Source organism: Watersipora subatra, chromosome 2, assembly GCF_963576615.1.
Source record: "Watersipora subatra chromosome 2, tzWatSuba1.1, whole genome shotgun sequence".
NCBI lineage: Eukaryota > Metazoa > Bryozoa > Gymnolaemata > Cheilostomatida > Watersiporidae > Watersipora > Watersipora subatra.
The window spans coordinates 40,301,938-40,329,157 of NC_088709.1; the positions used below are offsets into that span (position 1 = coordinate 40,301,938).

General features: G+C 35.7%; 1 protein-coding gene across 1 annotated transcript in view; it reads left to right on the forward strand.

Moving 5' to 3' along the window:
- Positions 1 to 27,220, forward strand: part of LOC137388204 (cubilin-like) — a 94,144-nt gene that overhangs the window by 35,181 nt on the left and 31,743 nt on the right. Inside the window, exons 21-45 of the mRNA XM_068074708.1 lie at positions 182 to 338; positions 795 to 985; positions 1,577 to 1,763; positions 2,341 to 2,557; positions 3,509 to 3,598; positions 6,560 to 6,687; positions 7,289 to 7,475; positions 7,896 to 8,056; positions 8,305 to 8,486; positions 8,805 to 8,958; positions 9,660 to 9,853; positions 11,767 to 11,926; positions 12,383 to 12,424; positions 13,867 to 14,048; positions 14,598 to 14,766; positions 16,112 to 16,293; positions 19,244 to 19,351; positions 20,030 to 20,198; positions 20,854 to 20,939; positions 21,761 to 21,926; positions 22,198 to 22,330; positions 22,524 to 22,723; positions 24,732 to 24,913; positions 26,281 to 26,494; positions 26,679 to 26,879. Coding sequence (XP_067930809.1) covers positions 182 to 338; positions 795 to 985; positions 1,577 to 1,763; positions 2,341 to 2,557; positions 3,509 to 3,598; positions 6,560 to 6,687; positions 7,289 to 7,475; positions 7,896 to 8,056; positions 8,305 to 8,486; positions 8,805 to 8,958; positions 9,660 to 9,853; positions 11,767 to 11,926; positions 12,383 to 12,424; positions 13,867 to 14,048; positions 14,598 to 14,766; positions 16,112 to 16,293; positions 19,244 to 19,351; positions 20,030 to 20,198; positions 20,854 to 20,939; positions 21,761 to 21,926; positions 22,198 to 22,330; positions 22,524 to 22,723; positions 24,732 to 24,913; positions 26,281 to 26,494; positions 26,679 to 26,879 — 4,042 coding nt within the window. The remainder of the gene's footprint in view (positions 1 to 181; positions 339 to 794; positions 986 to 1,576; positions 1,764 to 2,340; positions 2,558 to 3,508; positions 3,599 to 6,559; positions 6,688 to 7,288; positions 7,476 to 7,895; positions 8,057 to 8,304; positions 8,487 to 8,804; positions 8,959 to 9,659; positions 9,854 to 11,766; positions 11,927 to 12,382; positions 12,425 to 13,866; positions 14,049 to 14,597; positions 14,767 to 16,111; positions 16,294 to 19,243; positions 19,352 to 20,029; positions 20,199 to 20,853; positions 20,940 to 21,760; positions 21,927 to 22,197; positions 22,331 to 22,523; positions 22,724 to 24,731; positions 24,914 to 26,280; positions 26,495 to 26,678; positions 26,880 to 27,220) is intronic.

Genomic DNA, 27,220 nt, shown 5'->3' on the forward strand with positions numbered 1-27,220 from the left:
GACATTTGTCTTCAGAAAACTCAGCGAAGGACCGGGGTGTAACAAGTAAGGACTCGATACAAGATCAAAAAGTGAACTAGTTGAGATGCGCAATTTATTTTGGTGAGGGGGGGGGGTAGCAAACTCATTTTCAGAACCATTTTGATCATATTTTGCTCTGACGATTTGCTAATTCTTAAAGGTCCATGACGGGGTGGATGATACTGCTCCTAGTTTTGGCAAACTCTGTGGTACCGAGTTACCAGGAACCATCATCAGCACCACCAACAATCTTTACCTCAGGCTCCACACAGACGCCAGTGTCAGTGGTAGTGGATTTAGGGCTATGTGGACTGTAGGTAAGGAATTTTGATCATCTCAATTTATAGACGATGATAACAATAGTTTAAATTAATAATAATATGGCAATTTGTAAATATTGGCGTACTCTGGGGTAACAGAAGTGAACTTTGCTTAGCCAATGAAAATGCATAACAATATTACTCATCAGTAAAGATCTGTACCCTTCTTTGGCCTGTACTAGCCTGTCTTGATAAACTGTTGTTTTTGCGGAGTTGACCCTCCCTTGAGCGGGCCAGCAAAACAACAAACAACTGTTGTTTTGCTCGCCCGCTCGACGGGGGGACAACTCCGCAAAAACAACAGTTTGTCAAGACAGGCTAGCCTGTACAGAAAGTCACCAAAATATGAGTTATTTGAATATCTCTACGGTACTCATACTGGGTGATGTTCTGAAAAAGCTTCTGAACTACTTCTACCAATGGCTACATAAGAGAATATATTGAATGTTTTAGCTTGTGGAGGCAGTTTCACAGCCTCTACTGGTACAATCACGTCTCCGTATTGGCCCAGCTCGTACCCACATAGCAAGACTTGCACATACTCTCTCGAGGCACAAGCAGACCAAGTGATTGACGTGACCTTTTCTGATTTTGGGATAGAAGCGAGTTCAGGAAGCAACTCTTGCATATATGACTACCTTGTTGTAAGCGTTTCTCATAGCAAATCCTTAGACAATAATTTTGTGAATGAAAAAGTTATGTTTCTGTACACCGCTTTGGTTTATAGAAAAGGTCTTCTTCATAATGTTACATCAAATAACTAATCTCCACCTTTTTTAGATTGAGAATAAACAATTGCATACTGAGTAGCTGCGAGAAAATTTTGTATCCTGGCAAACAAAATTACAACATACAATCATTAAAGCCAATAAATCGTTTCCAAAAATTTTTGCTTTATCATTTTCATTAAATTCCAAAATTACCCGAGATGTGTTTTGAAACCGAGATGTGTTTTGGTTCATGCACTTTATTTCTTTGAAACCATTGGTTCATGCACTTCAGCCATGTCTTTGAAACCATTGGTTCATGCACTTTAGCCATGTCTTTGAAAAGCTTTAATTAGTGAAGCTACCAATTTGCACTCATCTGACCACAAACAAAGGAAGTTTCTCCGTTTGTTACCCATCATACCAGGTAAACCTTGGCTAACTCCCCGAACATCAGTTTGACGATGTTTTAATCGGAGAAACAAAATGAACCATCAACTGTTGACTTACACTCGTGTTCGTTGCCAGGCTTACGATGGAGCCAACGCCACCGGGACACCTCTGAGAAAAATGTGTGGCTCAGTAGTACCTGAACAATTGACTTCCACCGGCAGCAACATGCTGCTCATCTTCAGAACTGATAGCTCTGTCACTGACCTCGGCTTCAGAGCCACATATGAGTTTAGAGACTCTGACACCGGCATCGATGACACAGGTATGTGGGGTAACCGCAAGGGTTGAACATTACTGTTGCGACATAGTCTCTACACGACTTGTATATAGCAACAATACTGTTGCTATATAGTCTCTACACGACTTGTATATATGTAGCAACATTACTGTTGCTATATAGTCTTTACACGACTTGTATATAGCAACATTACTGTTGCTATATAGTATCTACACGACTTGTATATAGCAACATTACTGTTGCTATATAGTCTCTACACAACTTGTATATAGCATCATTACTGTTGCTATATAGTCTCTACACAACTTGTGAGAAAGAACAAAAGCTTGTAGAAGCATGAATACGTGTAGACGAGAACATAAATTTGCTATAGCTGATAGCGTCTGCAACACAGGAACTGAGGCTAGTCAAGGTATTGAACTTGTGGAATGGTAACTTGTCATTTCATAGCCCCTTAATTCATTGCTTTTTCATGCAGTTTGGCAGAATTATCAGGAAGACAGTGAAAAGCTGTTAGACTCGTTGTTGTTTCATTATTACATCATCAGCATTCCGATAACACCTTATGAAGCTTTTGTCTATCAAAGCTTCTGGCTTGTAGTTTGTGGTGGAATACTTACGAATGCTACGGGCACTATAGTGAGCCCCGGACATCCCAACTTTTATCCACACGGAGTAGACTGTTTATGGGAAGTTAGGGTAGCTGAAGGATTCCAAATTCGACTTACATTTGATTTCATCAGCATCGAGTCATCCACTCCTTGTAATTATGACTACGTGCAGGTGTCTAACAATAGATCAGACAATGCCACAGGAAGGTAAGGTCATTGAGAAATATTGCTTCTCTTCTAGGTTTGTGTGTATTTATTTGACAATTTTTCATTTTATTTATTTAATTTAATTATTTTATTATTTATTTTTAATTTCTAAACTCTGTATCTATGCCACTCTTACTACTATTATGAGCATAAAATTTTAATAATTTTTTTATGGTATTTATTTTGCATTTTGCTTGATGCAATTAAACAAACCTTTCAGAAAACTTACAATATCCTCACGGGCGCTTTTAATAGTCTTTTGAAAACACAAAATGTAGTTTTAGCTAAAACCAAAATATAGGATATGTGTGCTTTCTTTAACTTTATACTAATTATTTTCTGAAGCTGCTCAAGGACTTTTCTACTTTTCGAAACGCGGCGATGAAACCTCAATATTACAGATGAACATTTTGTAAATTTCCTAAACAGCTAAAAACACAGTCAATACTTAAGTTTTCTGAGAGAAGATAGTACTAGTCCAAACCTCTATCATTAGATCCACGAAGACAAGTAAAAGGTTGCCACTAGTAGAATATTTGACGGTCCATGGATGACTCGTACGGCTACATACAGTCTTCAAATTCCTATAACAGTATTAAAAGATGAAGCTAAGTGTTGCAAGTGATTTATTAGCTCCTTCTAGTAATAGTCACCAGCTCCTTCTAGTAATAGTCACCAGCTCCTTCTAGTAATAGTCACCAGCTCCTTCTAGTAATAGTCACCAGCTCCTTCTAGTAATAGTCACCAGCTCCTTCTAGTAATAGTCACCAGCTCCTTCTAGTAATAGTCACCAGCTCCTTCTAGTAATAGTCACCAGCTCCTTCTAGTAATAGTCACCAGCTCCTAGTAATAGTCACCAGCTCCTTCTAGTAATAGTCACCAGCTCCTTCTAGTAATAGTCACCACAAGATCACATCCTTACATGATTCATTTGTTAATATTTTGTGGCAGCAATCTTCCAAAGGCTGACAACAGTCAGTCTGAGAAAGCGAACCCTACAGAGGCTGCTAAAACAAACACATCTGTTCCTGTACAAGGAAGGTAGAAACTCCCTGTCGCTAAATGCTTACTTGTTTCCAGAGTTGTCCGCTCCGCTCATTTGTTTGTCCATTAAATCACTATCACTGCCCTTCCATGCTTTCAGATTTGCAATTATTGGTATTCTTAGATTGAAAAACTGTACAAAATAAGAAAGATTTTAATAACGGCTCCTTGAAGAAACAGGTTTTATGAAGGGAGTTTTGACCAATACATAGTAATTGGTCAAAACATTTGGTAATACATATTTGAAGATTTTACTTAGCTTATGTTGCTACTGTGGCTCGTCATATCAGGTTAGCGTCTAAGGATTCATTCAATGCAACGTTAAAAGTTCACCCATGTGGCTGTATGTAAACGAAACTCATTAATGCATAGAGTGAGCTTCTACCTATATGCAGCATGTTCACTGTCAACAAACATTCTCTCACCATATCGGTCACCAATGTTTTAAAACTTGTTTTTAGAATTTAAAAAATACTTTTGTGGGCTGCAAACACATCAAATTCCAGTTGATCAGCTTTGTTGAGCTTATTTTTAAAAATAATGTGTGTATGAGTGCTGTATTTGTTTCTGTTGACAAACCAGACACTTATGAGCTGACATGACCTTGAACTGCCACAAAAATCTTCCTCATTTTCTCATTACTACTCACAACAAATCTTACCTGCAAGATTTACCTGCAAGTTATAGTTTACTCATAAGCACAGCAATTTTATCTGTGAAGCAAAATATCTTGCCACTTGACATTTAAAACATAATTTTGAATGTTATTTTAATAAAATTTCATTTTTATAGTTTTGAGATATACTTTTTCATTTTGTGTGCAAAGTCATTAATATTCTTTTAAAGATTTCAAATACACTTAATGCATCTCCATGTATCGACCAATTTTTGACAAAAGATTGTTTTTGGGAATGAAATGGGCATGTTTTGGTCAATTGCTGGCAAAATCGTTTTATCTTTTATTTTTTGTGCTGGTAATACATATTTGCTCTGAGTAGCAGTCATATTTGAGGCTATGCATAATAATGTGGTTGTTATAAGACTGCTTTAGTCAAAAGTCAACCTGCTACAGCTGCCAACAACTGGTTGCTACTAAATGGTCAAATTTAAATAACCACAAAAACTGAATCACTGCCATTTTAAATATAACGATGAATCACAGGATGGATTAACAACCAGTACGTTTCCTTAGCAATTAAGCAGCCTGTGAACGTACTGCTCTCCGTGACATTGAGATTGAATTACATATAGTCTTGACTGCGTGAAAATTTAAATGGCGTATTTTTACGACAGAATATCAACTCCTACTAAAATATCTATGAAGCATGAAATTGCAGTGATTGTTTGCTCAAAGCATTTCTTTCTAAGCCAACCAGGAGTTGTTTGCTTTTAGTTTTTCTCAGCTTAGTTGTTGTCTGCTCCATCTTATCACATCAATATTAAGAGTTAGAAGTGCTTTTTATTGTTCGAGTTGGTTCTTTTAAAAAATTAAAATTTCAGGACTACGCGCTCTCTAGAACAGAACAGTAGAGTAAAATACTAACACCACAAATTATACCAAAGTTCTTTGGTTTACTGATAGGGTGACACAACTAACTGACCAGCAGACTTGATAATAACAAAAGCTATTAGATACGTATAAATCACTTGACCATACAGACAACTTAACAATATAGGTGACTTGACAATACATACAACTTAGCAATGTAGATGACTTGACAATACATACAACTTAGCAATATAGATGACTTGACAATACATAGAACTTAGCAATATAGATGACTTGACAATACATACAACTTAATAATATAGATGACTTGACAATACATACAACTTAGCAATGTAGATGACTTGACAATACATACAACTTAGCAATATAGATGACTTGACAATACATAGAACTTAGCAATATAGATGACTTGACAATACATACAACTTAATAATATAGATGACAATGTGGACTATTTGACAGGTTTTAGTAGAATGTCTGTTAAGAGCAAAAGAAGCTACCTGAAAATAAAAAGTATCACCAACTTTGTCATGCAAAAAAGCGTAAAACCTTACCTGGGAAAACATCTGAAATCCCTGAGTTAGCTGGAATAGATTCTGTCTAATTTATTACACTTTTTCCTGTCATCGTTATTTATCTACTTCATCAGATGGAGTACTTTTCCTTTAAACCTTTAAATGAGTATTTTTATTGCTCTGCATATCCATTGGCTGTTCACATTAAAGCTCTGCATATCCATTGGCTGTTCACATTAAAGCTCTGCATATCCATTGGCTGTTCACATTGGCTGCTCACGTTTGCTCCAAAATATCAGTCACATTAGAGCCCGGCTGTTCTGTTCACTAACCGTTGTTGGTGAACACTAACTAACTAGCCCAATTGTCGGTTCACAACGCTTTGACCTCGCTGTCTATCGTATCAGTGATGTGATCCTTGAGTTGTAAACTCACCGGCCGCCCATTCTTGCTATCTCCTCCATTAGAACTCCTTTTTTAGCTGCATTTGAATCGTGTATAGAAACAAGCTTATGAAAATCTCCTGCAATGTAGTTACACCTCTGCCACTGTACAGCTTACTCGCTACACTAATAGGTTGCTTGTACATTTCCCCACCCCATTTCCTTTTGTGTGCTTGTACTTTCTTCTATATAGCTTTTTTACAGGGCAATGTTATTATTAGGCCAGCCGCTATTGGTCCGATGACATGTTGTAAAAAGTTATTGGCCCAATGACCTGTTGTCAAAAGCTATTGGTCCAATGACCTGTTGTAAAAAGTTATTCGTCCAATGACCTGTTGTAAAAAGTTATTCGTCCAATGACCTGTCGCAAAAAGCTATTGGTCCAAAAGTGTGTTGTCAAAAGCTATTGGACCATTGGCTGTTGTCGAGAGCTAACGGTGTAATGAACACTGCCCATTTTGTGTGGATTCACAAGTGTGTTCCTATGTAGATATTGTGGAGGAGAGACACCACCAACATTCACATCAACTGGAAATGTGTTATATGTCAGATTCCATACAGACTCAAGTGTTGCACATGAAGGTTTCTCCATAAGCTATGTATCTTTCAACCATTCTTGTGAGTACTTCTATTGATTGCTGTACTTCTATTGATAGCTGTCATCAATGTGTTTAGTATTTTTCAACATCTTTAAGCTATCTTGTATGGCTGGCACATGAAAGCATTATAGAATAGGTCAAATTTGTTGGAAGTACTGATTTGTAATATTAATAAACAGAATACAAATAGTAAACCTATATTTATCAGAACGTTTTATGTTGGTAAAAAAATATTCATACCATGCTATAGCATGTTTTAGATTTTCCGAAATAATTTTGGCAGTGGTTGAGCTTGAAGATATAGACGGTGTGTTATATCTCTGATATATCAAAGATTGATAAATGTAACTTCAGTATTTGACCTCAAGCGATTGAAAGATTTTTAAAAACACAACTTGACTAAAAATTTTGAATGTTTGATAAGCATTTTAGTTTTATCACAACAAATTCTAAACGAATTAAAATACTATTTTAACCAATGTTATAGAACAGATCTATCACCAAGGAAATAATTCTCAGCATCCAAAAATGACATCTGCTGTTTCTATCACAAACCATGACAAGAATAAGATACCTTGATACCTCGTTGAAGATTTTGGAATATTTGATTGTGTGTATAGGGTGTGGAGATGAAAGACGAAGTTTACCAGGAGTTATCACCTCTCCCAACTATCCCTCTAATTATCCTCACATGAGGGAGTGCATCTGGACTATCACTGCCCCTGACAACCATCAGATCGCTCTCAATATCACTGACTTTGCCCTGGAGTTTCATTCCCACTGCAATTATGACTACCTCGAGATAAGGTCAGCAGTCCTGTTTTGTGTTATGACTGTTTCCTGTAAAATGCACAGCTGACCCAGACACTTGTATAGGGCTGTCAGCATGTTTGACCATAGTTGTCGAATAGTTTACCTGCACCCTCTACACATTTTGAGAATCCATTCATGTGTACAGTTTCTTTCTCTTTGTATCTTGCTTTCGAAAGGTTAGTCGTTCAAGCCACTCATTTGATGCCATTATAAAAATCTTTGTAGCTGTTACCTAGTGTATATTGTTAAAGAAATACAAATAAACGTCGAGTTATTGTTCTCGAGTAAAAAATTTTCTAAAAGAAATAAAAACACATTTGATCAAAAGCTTGTAGCAAAACAGCTCTGTATTATTTGCTCACAGTCTAGACTTACGACTGTGAGCAAATAATAGCTCTCAATTATTCATTGCAGAAATGGAGGAACAGACGTGTCACCCTTGATAAGCAGGTCCTGTGGAACCAATGTGACGAGTCCAATATTTTCACACAGCAATAGGCTGTGGCTTAAGTTCAAGACAGATGGGTCTAGCTCTGCGAGGGGCTTTAGGATCTGGTATGAAGATGCCGGTGAAGGTTAGCCTTGGAAACCTCAAGGATTATTTACATGGCAACAGCAATCAGTTTTGAGCCGTTATTTGATAATGGCGCAAAACTCTTTCACTTTCATGAAAGTCTTTCACTTTTATGCTGAACTAAAGTATTCCTTGCGCAAAACCTTATACAAGTGCAAGAAGTATAATTTATCAGTGCTGAGCTACATCTATGCTTGACCAATAAATGTAGATGTGTGGGCGTAAATGCAAACATATTGCATCTTGAAGGTTGTGGAGCAGATCTAACAGGTCCAAGCGGAACATTTCTTTCACCAAACTACCCAACTACTTATAACAGAAATGCTGAATGTTATTGGACGATCACAGTGTCTCAGGGCAGCTCAATCATCCTTTTTATGGTTGACTTTGACATTGAAAACCACAACACTTGTCAATATGATTATGTTGAGGTGATACATTTATGTAATCTTTCATGGCACGCTATACTTTAATTGTGGTGTTTTGAATGGCAGTGTTAGATTGAGTATTTCACAATTGCTTCTAGAAGGTTCTTTTGAGTGAGATGTATAATAATTGTAGACTTCAATAATCTAGTTCATCAAATCATGTCGAAATGCAGAGTCACCTGCTCATTAAAACTATTTAGTCCTGCATCAGCATGACATAGAATTTGAGGATTTTCACCTCGGGTTTTTGTTGCTTAGGTAAGTTTTTAAATTCTTGAAATGAACCAACGAAGGTGAGTACAACTGCTGTCTTTGATGCAGGTAATTGAAGGCTTGCACACAGGCCAGTCGATAGCCAAGCTGTGTGGCAGCACACTACCACAGCCAGTGCGTTCCCAAGGCAACACCATGACTGTCAAGTTCAGGTCCGATTCATCTCTTGGAGGGAAAGGTTTCCATGCAGCCTACAGCGCTGGTAAGTATTCAGTCTAGCAATCTATTTGTTTCTTGTTCTGCGTTTAGCTCTTTCCGGTTAACTTAACAAATGACAAAGTATACAAAAGAACTGTCTAGTCCCGGCTATGTATAATTGAGATCTAACATACATCTAACTATACTTAGGTTTGTCATCTAACATTTTAGCCTTTGTATTTGATTACACAACTTGATAATTGATCAAACCTACAGTGGTGTGCAAATGCGAAATTAACTGAACCCATTTGTTGAAGAACCAAAAATTTCATTGACAACATTGTTAATTTAGTCAATACACAGTAAATGACTGGAACTATGCAGCTAAAACTGTATGTAGTCTGATCTTGTCTGTACAGATTGTTATATTAAACCATTAAAAATGAAGTCTTCAGAACTTAGCCTACATAATCATTCAAAAGCATAACTTTACAGCTGTTTGGTTTTTATGTTTAAAATCAGAGCGAAATGAGGATTAATTTAATATATAATTAATGGCTATTAACTAAATTCACAATGAGTAGGATTCACAATGTTGTAAATTTCATTTTTTCCACCAAATGATTACAGTTTATTTGGCAAATCAGTGCAGGTTTGATGTGGAATGGAATTTTAAACATTCTATTGTTATCCAGTACTTAATCAAACTTCAATGAAAAGTACTCTCTATTTTTATCATTGAAGATTTCAATGTTCCTTTTATAGATTGCCAAAATCGAGTGTTGAACTATAGCTCTGGTGTTATCGAGAGTCCTAATTTCCCAGACAGTTACCCACACAATCGTAACTGCACATGGGTTATCAATGCTCCTCTCGGTAACATCCTAAGCTATCGGTTCTCACACTTTGCCATCGAGAATGATGTTTTTGGATCCGCTTGTCGTAATGATTTTTTGGAGGTTTGTATTACGCATGCTTGAACATTTTCCTCGCTATTCTCAACCTGGGTGGCCTCGCTATATATGTAGAACAAGAGTGGCTTTCTTAGTGTTGTGATAGACTGCTATGCTCGAGAACAATGGCTTCTTTAACCTCCTATCTTTGTATCCTATCTGCTTATTGTTCCAGCTGCATTTTATGGCTAAGTATGTTCAGTTTTTGAGCCCACATTTGCTTTTTCTTTTAATAAAAAAGCCAATATATTGCAGGCTGATTAAGATCTAAATCAACAAATTCTATTCTGACTTTTAAAGCAATTTGGACAGTGATAGATCCGTGAAAATTGAAATTGTGAAAAATTTTTGTCGTTTCGAATTCTTCATAATAAAATTATGAATGTGCTAGGACAAAGTTGAATAATTTGCTGCTGTATATTGGGAAATTTGTGTAAATTATATAACAGCATGAGACTAGCAGCTCTTGCTTCTTTTTGTATTGTCCGCTCACAGAAACAGCTCAAATCTACTAACAAGTTTGGCTTCAGTCTTTTGTTGACAGTGACAGTTTCTGTTGTTTGTAAACAGTAATACATGTACATATTCTATTGGTAAATTGAGATTCATAAAAAATATGTTTTACATAAAATTTTCATAAAATGTTTATGAGGTCATCAGACGTAAAAATAGTTATTCCTTATCGCTTTGGTAAAGTGCTTAGTGGGTTTGCTAACTCTCTCGCCTACTAACCTCACTCTCCCTCTAGACTGTCAAGGTCAGACTCTAACCGGTTGGAGGGGCGTGATAGAGAGTCCAAACTTTCCTTACACATACCCACACAATCGCAATTGCTCATGGACAATCACCACTGGTCCGGGTAACATTCTGACCATGTCTTTCTCACACTTTCAAGTGGAGGACCACAGCAGCTGTGTGTACGACTATGTCGAGGTCTGGTCTTATTAATTCCTGCTTTCCCTGCTCACTACTAGCCCGTCCTTTCTCAGATGTCTAATTGCTAATGTTTGTTTTATGTTTTGCTTTTATTGGTAAATTATCTCTATATATATCTAAGACAGTATGATTTGGTGCAGTTCACAAGTCAATTAACAATGGCTTCATGTAAGGATGAAAAAGCATAATAGTCTGTGAACATCAAGTGTGAAAATCAAAAAATTTTGCTGTAAAACTAACAAAGGCTCAGGCTGTAATTTGATTGAAATGGAAGTTTTCTGAAAACTTCTGTAAGTTCAGTTTCAGAGAACATATATGTAACGTCTTGTCAACTTAAAGTCAACTTTGCTCATTTTACAATCTTACTTTACTGTTGTTACAATGTTACTTTACTGTTGTTACAATGTTACTTTACTGTTGTTACAATGTTACTTTACTGTTGTTACAATGTTACTTTACTGTTGTTACAATGTTACTTTACTGTTGTTACAATGTTACTTTACTGTTGTTACAATGTTACTTTACTGTTGTTACAATGTTACTTTACTGTTGTTACAATGTTACTTTACTGTTGTTACAATGTTACTTTACTGTTGTTACAATGTTACTTTACTGTTGTTACAATGTTATTTTACTGTTGTTACAATGTTACTTTACTGTTGTTACAATGTTACTTTACTGTTGTTACATTGTAACTTTACCGTTGTCACATTGTAACTTTACTGCTGTTACAATGTTACTTTACTGTTATTACAATGTTACTTTACTGTTATTACAATGTTACTTTACTCTTATTATAATGTTACTTTACTGTTGTTACAATGTTACTTTACTGTTGTTACTTGATAGGCAAATTAGAAATTCTATAAATGCGGCAAGTTTAATAGTTTTACAATGATAATTCAATTGGCACCATTCTATTCAAATAAAGAAACTGTGGGTATAAGATTGCTGCTCCATACTTGCTAAATATGTGGTTGCAGATTCGAGATGGCAACAATCCAAACGCTAACGTCATCCAGCGACTCTGTGGCTCGGAACTACCGGCACCAATCAATTCTACAAGCAACTCTCTCTATATCTCCTTCAAGTCTGATGCTTCTCTTGCTGAAAATGGCTTTAGGATGGAATATGTCACTATAGGTATGTATCAAGAGTTAATAGTTAAAATATAGGGTACCGGATGACACGTGCCACCATGTTTCCAAGCGTTTGTTGTTAGGACATGTCATTAGCTATCGTCTGTATGAGCAGTTTATATTTAAAAACATGTTTTTAAAATCTTGGCTAAAAATGTATAGCAGCGATACCTTTATTTAAAAAAATTGATATTTATTAAATAGTGGTTGGTTGGAGTGTTAAAGTTGAAAGCTGTTTGTATATTTTAGTAATACTTTGCCTCTCATTGTATGAACTATTATTATTACTACTATTATTATTAATAATATTATAGTATTCTTAAACTGAAGTTTATTACATTAGCCAACCTGCGAAGTCACTCTTTTACACAACCTATACAGTATCAAACAATAAGTTAAGCCTTAGGACCTATTGATATGTCTTCTTGTTTCTAGTATAGCTTATATACATTTGTTAAAGTGAGGGAGCCAGGCACAGCAGGCACGAATGATTCCAACGTGGGTAAGGCCATCCTAATGTTGATAGCTGCAAGTACACGAGTAGCCGTTTCCATCATAGTCGATGTTTCACTTATCGAGTCTATCTGAGAATGAAATCAGTCTACAGGGTTTTAGTAATTTACTGGATTTAACTTTAAAACGTTTAGCACCCGCTCATAGGTAAAAATCACAGCAATTATGATGTGTTAGTGCAGATTGCATTCGCATTGCCTCTCTATTTCAAAATCTTGTTATGCAAAAGTAATGTTTAATGAATGAATTGCAATCCACTGAAGTCTCCCCAAGTATAAATTTCACCTTTGGCATACCTGCACATCGACTAAGTTTGTATTACAGGTCAAATTGACTTAATCTCTCACTGTCTGATTATGAAATGATGAATAATAAAAATAGTGTTATTATAAATACATGTACATATGCTGTGTTTGTAAAGTAAAACATTCAATGATATAGTTGCCCTCTTATTTAGACATTGGAATATAAAATTCATTTTTTGAATTCACTTTAAAGTAAAATTCAAGGCTTTATAGCTCTTGCAAACACCGACAAATGCATTCTTTATTGCAAATGTTTTAAAAGTTAAAAGGTTGCACATGATAAAGCAAGATTTCTGGTTGATTTTGAGTGTTGGACAAAACTTGAACATCATAAAAAAGATTCTTAACAATTCTTAAAATTCTTTGTAATAAATTGAGTGGCTGCATTGGTCTAAAAGTATTAACAAATCATCTCTAGATTGCAGATTTTAGACTCGTGTACATCTTTAGATTGTAGACCTTAGACTCGTGTACATGCAGCTGCCATTTGTCTAACCTCACACCTTAACATGTCAGTCAGTGTTGTCAGTCATCATAATAATCAGTCATGTTTATCCCAGCTGTTAACACAGAACGCTTTTATTTGTAGTTTACCTGTTACCAATGATATACAGCCCCCCATGGGGGGCTGTATATCATTGCTGTTACTAACCTCATTGCTAATTTTAAGAACCTGCAAGCTTTTAAGCTACAAGAACATTTTATTTGTGATTCATGAATGAGAAAAGGTTGTTGGACAGGATAAAGAGTGCAGACTATATTTACGCGGGTCCAGTTTCAATGACTATAACTATTGGAGGGATGATAATATCAACTGTGTGCTTTCCGTATAATCTAAATGGAAAGATTGCCTACTATGTAAGGCATAAACCTTTAATACTCACCTTGTAAAGTTAATGGTACAGGGGCTTATTTTTTATATGTTCTCTGGAAGGTCTATAAAGAATGTTTACTATATAAGGACTTACAAGGAGTCACAAAATATTTGAAGAAAACATTTTAGGATAATCTGAAACATTGTATTTGATGCACATTTCTTGGACTCCGATTAAACATTTGGAATATAAGTTTTGCCCTTTATCACTAATGGTATGAAAAATTTACATTGCATAGGTTTATCGTCTAGGTTGTGGTGGTGATTTGAACACCCCTACTGGCTCATTTACTAGTCCCAACTATCCCAATCCATACCCACATAACCGTGAGTGCGTTTGGCGAATCACTGTTCCTGTCGGAAATCAGATAAAACTCCAGCTGAACGATGTCAACCTAGAGTTCCAGAGCAATTGCACTTACGACTATTTAGAGGTAAGTGTTAAACTACATATGTGTAAGTATATACACTGCCTCTGGCATAAGGTAAGAGGTTTTGCATTTTTCATTTCCATAAGTTAGTTTTGACAAATTTGATGCTCTTCTGTTTATCATCACTCCACCATTTATTTACCCATCTGTTTATTTGTATTATATTCATTAGTGCATTCTGATCATCAATATACATAGATATATATAATATATATGATATATTATATTTATGTATATAATATATATCATATATATTACATATATCATATATAATATATATATGAATAATATAATATATATTATGTTATTATACTATATTATTATATTAAAAATGAGTGAATTAATTAATATATATATATATATATATATATATATATATATATATATATATATATATATATATATATATATATGTTAATTCACTCATTTTTTCCTGCCAATTCTTACAATAAATTCAAATCTGCATTTACACAAGTACACATTGAGCTCTGGGTTTGTGTGAAATATTCAAAGGTAATCATAAAAATTATAGACTTTGTCAATCTGCTAAAGGTTCGTGGAGGCCCAGATGCTACCTCCCCATCTCTCACTAAGATCTGTCATGATCAGAACAAGAATTACATCGTGACATCATCCGGTAATCAGATGTATGTGAAGTTTAAAACAGATGCGTCTTCATCTGGCAACGGGTTCACTGCAAACTACTCAGCTATTCCTGGAGGTACAATTCTGCCTAAGTATTACTCTGCGTCAGTCACGCAAAATTCTGACACTGCTTGTAACTCTCAGTTCCTCCTGTCACTTTGCGCCACTGCCTAGTTGGGTGTTAACAGTAGGGGTACAATTGAGATGTTTGAACACTAATCACCCACCTCTCTACGTTGTAGAGAACTACAATAATTTTGGTCTTGCATAGGGTTTGCAAGAGCACAGAATAGTTGGGTTGAGTAAAGCCTCTTTACAGTAATATTCACATGCCAGTCAATGCATCATTACAAGCTGTGACTTTAGAACTTTCCAAATGGTTTAGTGTGTGTGGACATGCTTGCCATATGTCTAGGGTGTGTAGGACATGCTTGCCATATGTTTAGTGTGTGTGGACATGCTTGCCATATGTTTAGTGTGTGTAGGACATGCTTGCCATATATCTAGGGTGTGTAGGACATGCTTGCCATATGTTTAGTGTGTAGGGCATGCTTGCCATATGTTTAGAGTGTGTAGGACATGCTTGCCATATGTTTAGTGTGTTTAGCACATGCTTGCCATATGTTTAGTGTGTGTAGACATGCTTGCCATATGTTTAGTGTGTGTAGGACGTGCTTGGCATATCTTTAGTGTGTGTAGAACGTGCTTGCCATATGTTTAGTGTGTGTAGGACGTGCTTGCCATATGTTTAGTGTGTGTAGGACGTGCTTGCCATATGTTTAGTGTGTGTAGGACATGCTTGCCATACGTTTAGTGTGTGTAGGACGTGCTTGCTATATGTTTAGTGTGTGTAGGACGTGCTTGCCATATGTTTAGTGTGTGTAGGGCATGCTTGCCATATGTTTAGTGTGTGTAGGACATGCTTGCCATATGTTTAGTGTGTGTGGACATGCTTGCCATATGTTTAGTGTGTGTAGGACATGCTTGCCATATGTTTAGTGTGTGTAGGACATGCTTGCCATATGTTTAGTGTGTGTAGGACGTGCTTGCTATATGTTTAGTGTGTAGGACGTGCTCACCATATGTTTAGTGTGTGTAGGACGTGCTTGCCATATGTTTTTTTTAAAATATGTTCGTCATTTGCTAGAAATATTTTTATTGAATTCATTTGATAGAGTAATTATTATGTCAGAGAAAATAATTCAAGTGTTTAAACTGCACACTATATTTTTAGGCAAGTGTAATGAGCATTTTGATGACATGTTGTATAAGGTGACTATGGTATCATTTGACACTAAACTGGTTGTCAGATTAATAACAACACATGCCAGCTGTTGTCTGCTCACCAGTGTCGCTAGATATTGAGTACTGAAACACTAAATACAACTATTCTGTAGATAGCCCAATATCTACTTTTGTAGGTTGCGGAGGTGTTTTTACTAGCCCGAGTGGAGCCTTCCAGTCACCCAACCACCCTAATGAGTATCCTCACAACACTAACTGCGAGTGGAACATCACTGTGGCAGAATTTCAAACTGTTAAAATTTCATTCCAAGAGTTTGATATAGAGGCACACGGCGCTTGCATCTATGACTATGTAGCAGTAAGTTATGGCTATGCAAACACTTTGAAAATATACTTTTGCATAATACAAAATTATAAAAAACTAATACTTAAAGCACACTAGCAAGTTTTTAATCATTTTCAAGGGCAATGTCGTCTAGGTAAGCGTGAGTCAGTCTCACTCAACCTAATCTCGCTGTACATATGCCGAGGCTAAGCATCTTCGTGTATTTTGCTGATCGATAGATCTATAGAAAAACCTAGTTGACTGAGGAGAAACTACTAACCATTTTATATTAAATAGTATACCTAATGAGTGAGAGAGCAATCAATATACCTAATGAGTGAGAGAGCAATCAATAGTATACCTAATGAGTGAGAGAGCAATCAATATACCTAATGAGTGAGAGAGCAATCAATATACCTAATGAGTGAGAGAGCAATCAATATACCTAATGAGTGAGAGAGCAATCAATAGTATACCTAATGAGTGAGAGAGCAATCAATATACCTAATGAGTGAGAGAGCAATCAATAGTATACCTAATGAGTGAGAGAGCAATCAATAGTATACCTAATGAGTGAGAGAGCAATCAATATACCTAATGAGTGAGAGAGCAATCAATAGTATACCTAATGAGTGAGAGAGCAATCAATAGTATACCTAATGAGTGAGAGAGCAATCAATAGTATACCTAATGAGTGAGAGAGCAATCAATAGTATACCTAATGAGTGAGAGAGCAATCAATATACCTAATGAGTGAGAGAGCAATCAATAGTATACCTAATGAGTGAGAGAGCAATCAATATACCTAATGAGTGAGAGAGCAATCAATAGTATACCTAATGAGTGAGAGAGCAATCAATAGTATACCTAATGAGTGAGAGAGCAATCAATATACCTAATGAGTGAGAGAGCAATCAATAGTATACCTAATGAGTGAGAGAGCAATCAATATACCTAATGAGTGAGAGAGCAATCAATAGTATACCTAATGAGTGAGAGAGCAATCAATATACCTAATGAGTGAGAGAGCAATCAATATACCTAATGAGTGAGAGAGCAATCAATATACCTAATGAGTGAGAGAGCAATCAATATACCTAATGAGTGAGAGAGCAATCAATATACGTAATGAGTGAGAGAGCAATCAATATACCTAATGAGTGAGAGAGCAATCAATATACCTAATGAGTGAGAGAGCAATCAATATACCTAATGAGTGAGAGAGCAATCAATATACCTAATGAGTGAGAGAGCAATCAATATACCTAATGAGTGAGAGAGCAATCAATATACCTAATGAGTGAGAGAGCAATCAATATACCTAATGAGTGAGAGAGCAATCAATATACCTAATGAGTGAGAGAGCAATCAATATACCTAATGAGTGAGAGAGCAATCAATATACCTAATGAGTGAGAGAGCAATCAATATACCTAATGAGTGAGAGAGCAATCAATATACCTAATGAGTGAGAGAGCAATCAATATACCTAATGAGTGAGAGAGCAATCAATATACCTAATGAGTGAGAGAGCAATCAATATACCTAATGAGTGAGAGAGCAATCAATATACCTAATGAGTGAGAGAGCAATCAATAGTATACCTAATGAGTGAGAGAGCAATCAATAGTATACCTAATGAGTGAGAGAGCAATCAATATACCTAATGAGTGAGAGAGCAATCAATAGTATACCTAATGAGTGAGAGAGCAATCAATAGTATACCTAATGAGTGAGAGAGCAATCAATAGTATACCTAATGAGTGAGAGAGCAATCAATAGTATACCTAATGAGTGAGAGAGCAATCAATATACCTAATGAGTGAGAGAGCAATCAATAGTATACCTAATGAGTGAGAGAGCAATCAATATACCTAATGAGTGAGAGAGCAATCAATAGTATACCTAATGAGTGAGAGAGCAATCAATAGTATACCTAATGAGTGAGAGAGCAATCAATATACCTAATGAGTGAGAGAGCAATCAATAGTATACCTAATGAGTGAGAGAGCAATCAATATACCTAATGAGTGAGAGAGCAATCAATAGTATACCTAATGAGTGAGAGAGCAATCAATATACCTAATGAGTGAGAGAGCAATCAATATACCTAATGAGTGAGAGAGCAATCAATATACCTAATGAGTGAGAGAGCAATCAATATACCTAATGAGTGAGAGAGCAATCAATATACCTAATGAGTGAGAGAGCAATCAATATACCTAATGAGTGAGAGAGCAATCAATATACCTAATGAGTGAGAGAGCAATCAATATACCTAATGAGTGAGAGAGCAATCAATATACCTAATGAGTGAGAGAGCAATCAATATACCTAATGAGTGAGAGAGCAATCAATATACCTAATGAGTGAGAGAGCAATCAATTTTGTACAATCTAACCAACGCTGACTTTTATGCAATTTAATAAGTACAGAGAGTTGATTCAAACATTCATGTTATTTGACTGAAAATTGCTAATTTTGCTTTACAGTAAGACTAAAAATGGATAAAACATTAAACAAAAAGAAAAAGATTTATTTAATTCAATAAAGCAATTTGTGATTGATTGCGATTTTTTAATAATAATTCATTAAAATTTGTATTTCATACTTTTTGACAAATGCAATGAGCAAAACACATTTTTGTTAATTTTCTCACTAGCGTAAGGATATTGAAGTAGATCAATGGCTGCATAGTTAGCTAGCGACGGATAAATAATAATCTACCTAGCAACTCGTCTCAAGTGAGTTCAAAGGAGTTTTTCTACCATTCCCAGGAGACTCTCTCAAGGCTAGAACTCCAGCAAAGACCCATCATTCATCATAGATTGTTTATCTCTCGTCTCTACTCTCTCATAGACTAAACACCTTTGTATCTCTCATGATGCCTACAATCATTACAATGGATAATCTGGTCACTTGTATTGATGTATAGGGCAAATTCCTTCAACCCTTATTAATTATTAGCCATCTCCTGTTTTAGATATTTGACGGTTTAGACTCAAACTCACGAATGTTAGATAAAATCTGCGGACAGAACCATACGGATGTGTCTTTCTCCAGCACCAGTAACTCTATGAGAGTTAGATTTGTAAGTCTTTTTCTTGGCAAAGTATAATAAAATAATATAATAACATTTATAAAGCAGTTTGTTGATTTGATAGTAAGAGAAGTTGTTGCTGTAGATTACCTTGTATTTACCTGTAGATTACCTTGTATTTACCTGTAGATTACCTTGTATTTACCTGTAGATTACCTTGTATTTACCTGTAGATTACCTTGTATTTACCTGTAGATTACCTTGTATTTACCTGTAGATTACCTTGTATTTACCTGTAGATTACCTTGTAAACTGCTATTAAGGTAAGTAGTAACTAGTTTATCAGTTAGTTAACAATTTTTAGACAAACTACTTCTAAATTTTTTCGTTGAAGTTAGTCTGGGATATCAGCTTATCCCACTTTACTGTTGTTGATTTTGAATTGTGTGCAGTATATGTAATAATATGTGCATTTGTGTAATATATGTAAATGTGTGCAGTATATATAGTAATACTATAACAGTCATGTCCTTTATATTAACATGATTATACTAAGTGGAAATATGTAATATAAAAAGTTATTGGTGTCAAATCAGGGCCTAATCTAACTATCTGAAATACTAAGTACCAGGTTATTGCAGTTACTTTATATTAGTTGTGTTGAACAAATTTTTTCAGGTATAGTTTGAAATATGAAATCACAAAATAGTGTGAAACTTTTTATTGCAGAGTTCTGATGCATCAAGTGCTGGTCGTGGTTTTAAGGCTAGCTATGTCACTTCCTGTGGAGGTCGCATAACTGTTGACAATACCATTGGAGTAATCCGCTCTCCTAACTACCCGGACAACTATCAACCCAACACTAACTGCACATGGACTCTTATGGGTTCACAAGCTGGTCAGTAATTGAATTTCTTACAGTACGCTCCGCTAAATTTTGTTTATGTAAACAATATAAATATTTGGCATTTAACTAGTACATGTATGAATATTTTATATATATATATATAAGTATATATATATTTTATATATATAATTACTTTATATGTTGCTGAAGTAAATAATTATCATAAAGGTAATCATTGAAGTCAAACTAATAAAGAGTGTTCAACATGGAGTATGGAGCTAAACCTATAAGCGTGGAACTATACTTAAACCTATAAATAGTTTAAATTATGGTTTGTACTTAGCTTTTAGCTACTGTCAGTTTTAAGGATGTGGTCAATCCTTTCAAAAGTGGCTGTAGCTTTTCATCTCATCAGGATATAGCATGATAGGATATACTATATAAAATTACAGCATTGAAAAAATTTAGTCAGTTTCTAGTACCTATTGATAGCGAAAGCAGGAAAACATAATAGGGCGGATACCTTTTAGTGAATTCCATTTTAATTTTTTAAATATATGACATGTCTTACCAGTCGGCTCAGATTTTTAACTGTATTCTGCTTAGCTGCTCATCTCTCTCTCCTCTCATAATATAGTACAGTCAAGAGTAGCCTTTGAATAAAATTATTATTTCAGTGTTTTAAATATTACCTGACAATTTGTAGTTGACAGAATTACCCTTCAGTTTTCTCATATGGATTTAGAGGAATCTGATGTATCGCTAGGACTCTGTGCACACGACTCTGTCAGGGTAAGCGTAGAAAAGATAGTAGAGTGTTGTTATTACTACGATGGTAGCACGTAGTTAATCAGCCAGAAGACAGGTTATTCAGATATGCCTCTCAACTCAGTAAGATTTGCATTGATAGTAGTTCTACAGAAGTTACCTTCTCCACAGGAAACGCTTTATGACTGAAAAGTGTTTTAAAGCACATAAATTACATAATTTCATTATCATATATTTCAATACATCAGAGTCTTGGCTTTTGAATGCTTTCGAATAATTAATTAACCCAGAACATATGTTTGTATTGGGCAGGCGTTAGCACGATCCCGAGCATTGTTGATTATCTAGAATCCTAGTTTATTATTAGCGCTCTCTGAGTTTAACAGCACCGATTGTTACAGAAAAGCGCAGCCTCAATGGCAGTGAAAGGGATCGACTACCTAAGGCTAAATAATAATTACGACATCACACTGTTGGAACCGCAATCAACTGTTTTTTTATTGCAGGACATACTTTTGACACCCTATTTTTCATAGTTCTATTATTCTTTGTGTATTAAATATACATGTAGGCTCACTCAAACGCCAAGGCTATGATGTATTGAACTACAAAAAATTATATAATTTATGTGCTTCAAGTATGAAGTAAAATTCATATCGTTTCTTGCCTTATTCTATTGCTGTCAGCTCATGTATTTTGCAAAAATACTTCAGAAACATTCTGCCTGGGGTAGTTGCTTAGTGTTACCTGATACTATGTCAGAGTTTTCCTCTCGATAAATATATGTCCTTTCTGTGTCCTTTTATAAAAATTAGTTGCGAGTTAATGGTCTCTGGTGATATCAGGTATTACAAGGAGACAATGCAGACGCTCCCCAGCAAGGTATCTATTGTGGTCAAGGAGTTCCTCCTAGTATTACATCAACCAGCTATGCACTCACCGTCGTATTCACCACCGACTCGACCGTACAGCTCACGGGATTCAGCGCGTCCTACAGCAAATCAACCTCATGTGAGTAACCTTGCCTTTTTTAATAGCATCAGCACCAGACTAGTTGAACCATAGAATTCTTTTATAAGTTTTACCGTGAAGCAATGGCGATGACAGTCATTCACAGTGGCACTAGTCGTTGAGTTAGGTGTTAGGTTTTTAGATGGGAACATTCAAGTTAAATCTACTCTTGTTTAACATTGAATACTGATTTTACTTATAATGTTGATGCAAACTTGCTACTATTTTGCTTGTCTCAAAAATGAATAGATTGTCTTTTGGTTTGATGTAGTTTGTGGCGGAAATATCACAGCCACCCATGGAGCATTCAGTACACCCAACTACCCAGATATCTATCCGAGGAATGCAGAGTGTGTGTGGTATCTCAACGCTGCACCTGGCAACCTGATTCAGCTTAGCTTTGAGTAAGTCTTTTATAGTGTTGGATTAGCATTATCAGACATTTTAGAAGTTACAAGAAAAGGCATCAGCGGGGCTCAGCTTACCAGTAAAATGACTTTGTGTTTAAGCGAAAAGTTCTGTCTCTCATTACCAACAATTTGCTTATCATATGGTTTACAACTGTCTTACAACATTACTGCTACTTTGCATTTGCAGGTCATTCAACTTGGAGGACACGGCTGGCTGCGCAAGGGATTATGTTGAGGTGAGAGATGGAGTTAACATCAACAATGTTCTGGGCAGATACTGTGGCAGCACAATCCCCAATAACCTCACTATAGCAAGGAATATGTCTGTTAAGTTCAGGTCTGATGATGCCAACAACTTTGGTGGATTTTCAGCCCAATTCAGCACACGTAAGTAACAAGGTTTTGCCGACTCAATTACCTCTTATCATATTCACCCAAAAATGTTCTAGGTTCTTGTAACTATGGAATATTAAAAGCTCCGAATATACAATAGGACTTCTGTTACAATTGCCTAAACACTCTCATTTTCTTACATCTGATGCAATACTCAACCAAAGGGTTTGATTCTACACCTAAGGTATTTGTTAACATGTGGCTTTCTAAATCCTTTGAAGTAACCTAGGGTTTGATTCTACACCTAAGGTATTTGTTAACATGTGGCTTTCTAAATCCTTTGAAGTAACCCAGGGTTTGGTTCTACACCTAAGGTAGTTGTTAACATGTGGCTTTCTAAATCCTTTGAAGTAACACAAGGTTTGATTCTACACCTAAGGTAGTTGTTAACATGTGGCTTTCTAAATCCTTTGAAGTAACCCATGGTTTGGTTCTACACCTAAGGTATTTGTTAACATGTGGCTTTCTAAATCCTTTGAAGTAACCCAGTGTTTGATGAGGAAGTGAAGGTGTAAAGCATAAACATACTAAGTATAATAAAAATAAACTCAGCTAATTAATACTTTGTTCAGTCAAAGTAATACTGCGTACCTGTGTCTCTATCTAAACCTTCACACCTTTTGTTTTCTTTATAGACAAGCTGACATTTCTATTTGCCTCTCTGTAAGGTAAAATAACAATGAAAACAACTTCATTCATTACATATATATTAATTTATCTGTAACATCTTTTCCTAGATAAAGTTTTTCATTGCTATGTCCGCTGATCCGCAATACTTATTCAGGAGTTAAAGATTTTTGGACTGTAAAATGAATTATGGCGTACTGTATTTTTATTTAAATTTGTAAAATAACCTTTTGAAAATTTTAAATATTAAACTAACAATGGCTTTAACATCCTCACAGGTTTTGGAATGTATTCAATTTGTATACATTCGGTTGCGATATGTGGTAAAAAATTGGAATTGACAGTTTTTCACCAGCTGCACTCATATTCGCGTGTGCTTTTTCACTCAAGAGTCTATAATACTGTAGTAGATTATTACGGGCAATAAAATTAGCTATGAGTAACTCAACTTGTTTAGTATGATATTTTGTTGTCTCACAAATAATATTATTAGTAGTTATAGTAGTACTTGTAGTAATATTCATAGCAGAAGTAATAGTTAATACTAGTAGCACTTGTATCAGTTATGTATGAACAATGCTAGTTAGTCATTGTTACTAAATCTTTGGTCATTTTCATTTGTGTCATTATGTCATTACGGATTAATATTCTAATAAGTTCGTATGTTTACACAGCATGAACATTAAGTAAATGAGGTAGATACACAAATAATAAGTAAATAAAGTAAATATTTATGTTGAGTCGAATGGAGGCGTTAGACAAACCTAAACTAGTGTGTTTCCATATCATGTATGTTACTGCCAGTCATAACTTGTCTGTTACTGCCAGTCATAACTTGTCTGTTACTGCCAGTCATAACTTGTCTGTTACTGCTAGTCATAACCTGTCTGTTACTGCCAGTCGTAACTTGTCTGTTACTGCCACTCGTAACTTGTCTGTTACTGCCAGTCGTAACTTGTCTGTTACTGCCAGTCGTAACTTGTCTGTTACTGCCAGTCGTAACTTGTCTGTTACTGCCAGTCGTAACTTGTCTGTTACTGCCAGTCGTAACTTGTCTGTTACTGCCAGTCGTAACTTGTCTGTTACTGCCAGTCGTAACTTGTCTGTTACTGCCAGTCGTAACTTGTCTGTTACTGCCAGTCGTAACTTGTCTGTTACTGCCAGTCGTAACTTGTCTGTTACTGCCAGTCGTAACTTGTCTGTTACTGCCAGTCGTAACTTGTCTGTTACTGCCAGTCATTACTTGTCTGTTACTGCCAGTCATTACTTGTCTGTTACTGCCAGTCATTACTTGTCTGTTACTGCCAGTCATAACTTGTCTGTTACTGCCAGTCATAACTTGTCTTGAAGTTATCATTCTTTCTTTTACTCGCAGTGACTGGAGGAGACCTGGTGGGCAACACCGGACAGCTGGCCTCACCACTTTACCCCAGAGCCTACCAGCACAATTCCGATTTTACATGGACTATTATAGTCGACATTGGCTTAAAGGTCAGGATAGAATTTGTTGATATGGACATAGAGGCTGGTGCCGGCTGCGGATATGACTATCTCCAGGTTAGTGCTTTTGCTAGCTGATCAGGGATGATCGTCAGCTATAAACTCACTTTTTGCTACATACCGTGATCACCCAAGCATAATGCTCCTATTTTCATTGCATACTTCATTATCAGAAGTTAATTATTATATAATAAGTCCGCAATATACTGGAGTGATTACGATAATTAGATTCATAGTTTGCTAATTCAGTATTTTTCAAAAAGCTTTTCATTTTCAAAAACCATCACAAGCTAGATGTAAGCGATGTTGTCACAAAAAACCTGAAGCGGAAAAATTTCATACGGCATTTGTTTTGGGCTATTTTGTTTTAAAGTGCCAGAATAAAATAGGTCATAGATTTCTGTCAGATTATGCAGTTAGCATCTTTTACCTTCTGCAACCCTTAAAGTAACTGCTCTTTAATTTCATTAATATATACAATCTTACTGCATTATTATTTGTTCTAAATTTCCGTTAGGAAACTAAAGACTAACTGGGTTTGTCGCTTTTAGCCAATTGTTGCTAGAACAAGTTTCCCAAGTTTGGTATCATAGTTTTATATTCTACCATCCTATGAATAAATGTTGGATATTCACGCAGAAATTATTATGCCTTGAAAGTTTTTGTGTACTAAAGATGTAACATATCCCTAGTTTGTGATCTCAGGACTTGAAATACATTATAAAATTAGTGTAAAATAGAACACAGTCAAACCTCGATTTGAACGTTTATTTATCCCATTATTAAGAAACTATTTCTATGAAAATACATCGTAGTTCATTTAATTTGCTTCAGTGTTCAAAAAGCAACAGAAAATACTTCACATAATTAAGTAGTGTATTAAAGCAAATGTGTTATTCAAAAGTATTTTGAAAATTAACTATAAAAAGTTTAACCTAAAAATTTAATTTTCATGTAAAAAAATTAATAATCATCAAAAAAAATTTTTATCTTTTAGAAACGGAAGTATAGACTTGATAATATTTAGACTTGCTGAAAGAATGAGTATAAATATGCTGTAGAAATAAGTGTGTTCTAAAAGTGATGTAATTTATACGTTTTTTTATTATTTCTAAACTTCAATATTAATATTATTTCATTTTAATTTTAAATTTAGTTTGATCTACAAAAATTTGATGTTTTGTTCAACCTCAAAACTCATAGATTGGAAATTAGCTTATATGTTTAGGCAGACATTTTCTCATACATGTATTTTACATTGTATATATGGATTTATGTATAAGGTTTGGCTGCGCCCATATACGTTGGCTAGGCTATACACAGCTGTTATACAAATCAGTTTACTTGCATGAGCTGGTTTCAAACATAAATTGCTTCGAGGGTATGACTCTGGTTTTGAATTTTCAACGCTATTTTTATTTTAGTTTCTAGATGGTCCAGCGGAGTCCGGACCAGCAGAGCTGCTGAGAACATGTGGCACTGAATTACCAACACCTTTTTCAAGCACAGGAAATGTAATGACAGTAGTATTTCACACGGATGTGTCTGCTGCTGGCCGTGGATTCCTTCTGAGCTGGTCTGCCGTTAGCCAGGTTGTCACAACTCCTGGAACAACACTAGTACCTCTCACAACTCCTGGTTAGTTCTGAATGACATTATGTCTTGAGTTAAAGCTGGTAGGCTCAAAGCCTCTCTGTAACTAGATGTTACAAATGGACTATGAGTCTGCAGTATTGGGAGTGTTTAGCAAACCATTAGCCTAACATATATACATACCACACATGGGCTACACTCACAACTTACTGTTTTTCATGGCTTACAGCTGGCTGTAACTATGAAATTGTGGCCACCGAATCTCCTCAGAACATCTCAAGTCCCAACTGGCCTAATAACTATGAAGATCGTACCCAGTGTCGTTGGACTATTCGAGCAGAAGAAGGTGTCAAGATCCAATTTGTTATGCTCGAGATGGACATAGAGTCAAGTTCTGGTTGTGTTTATGATGCCCTCAAGATATATGATGGTAGGTATAGACTATAGAGGTTGTCCTAGGGGGACCACCAGTTGGGAACCACTGCTATAGAGGTTGCGCGGGAATGATTGTTTTCCAGGTGTTTTTGTTACTTAAACTCCGGGAATCTTTTAGAACATACTTCACAAAATTTATCATTACTTATACCCAAAAGATACATGGCTTTAAATTGACCTTACTTGAAGAAGGTTATGTGCTGTATATATCTAAAATCAATGCTAGTAGTACGGTGAATAATCATGACAGCTGGATATCATCACTAGTTTAACATGATGTTCTTAGTCTGTGATCACAACCTAGTTAGGCATGAGATGTACCGAGATGTACCGACT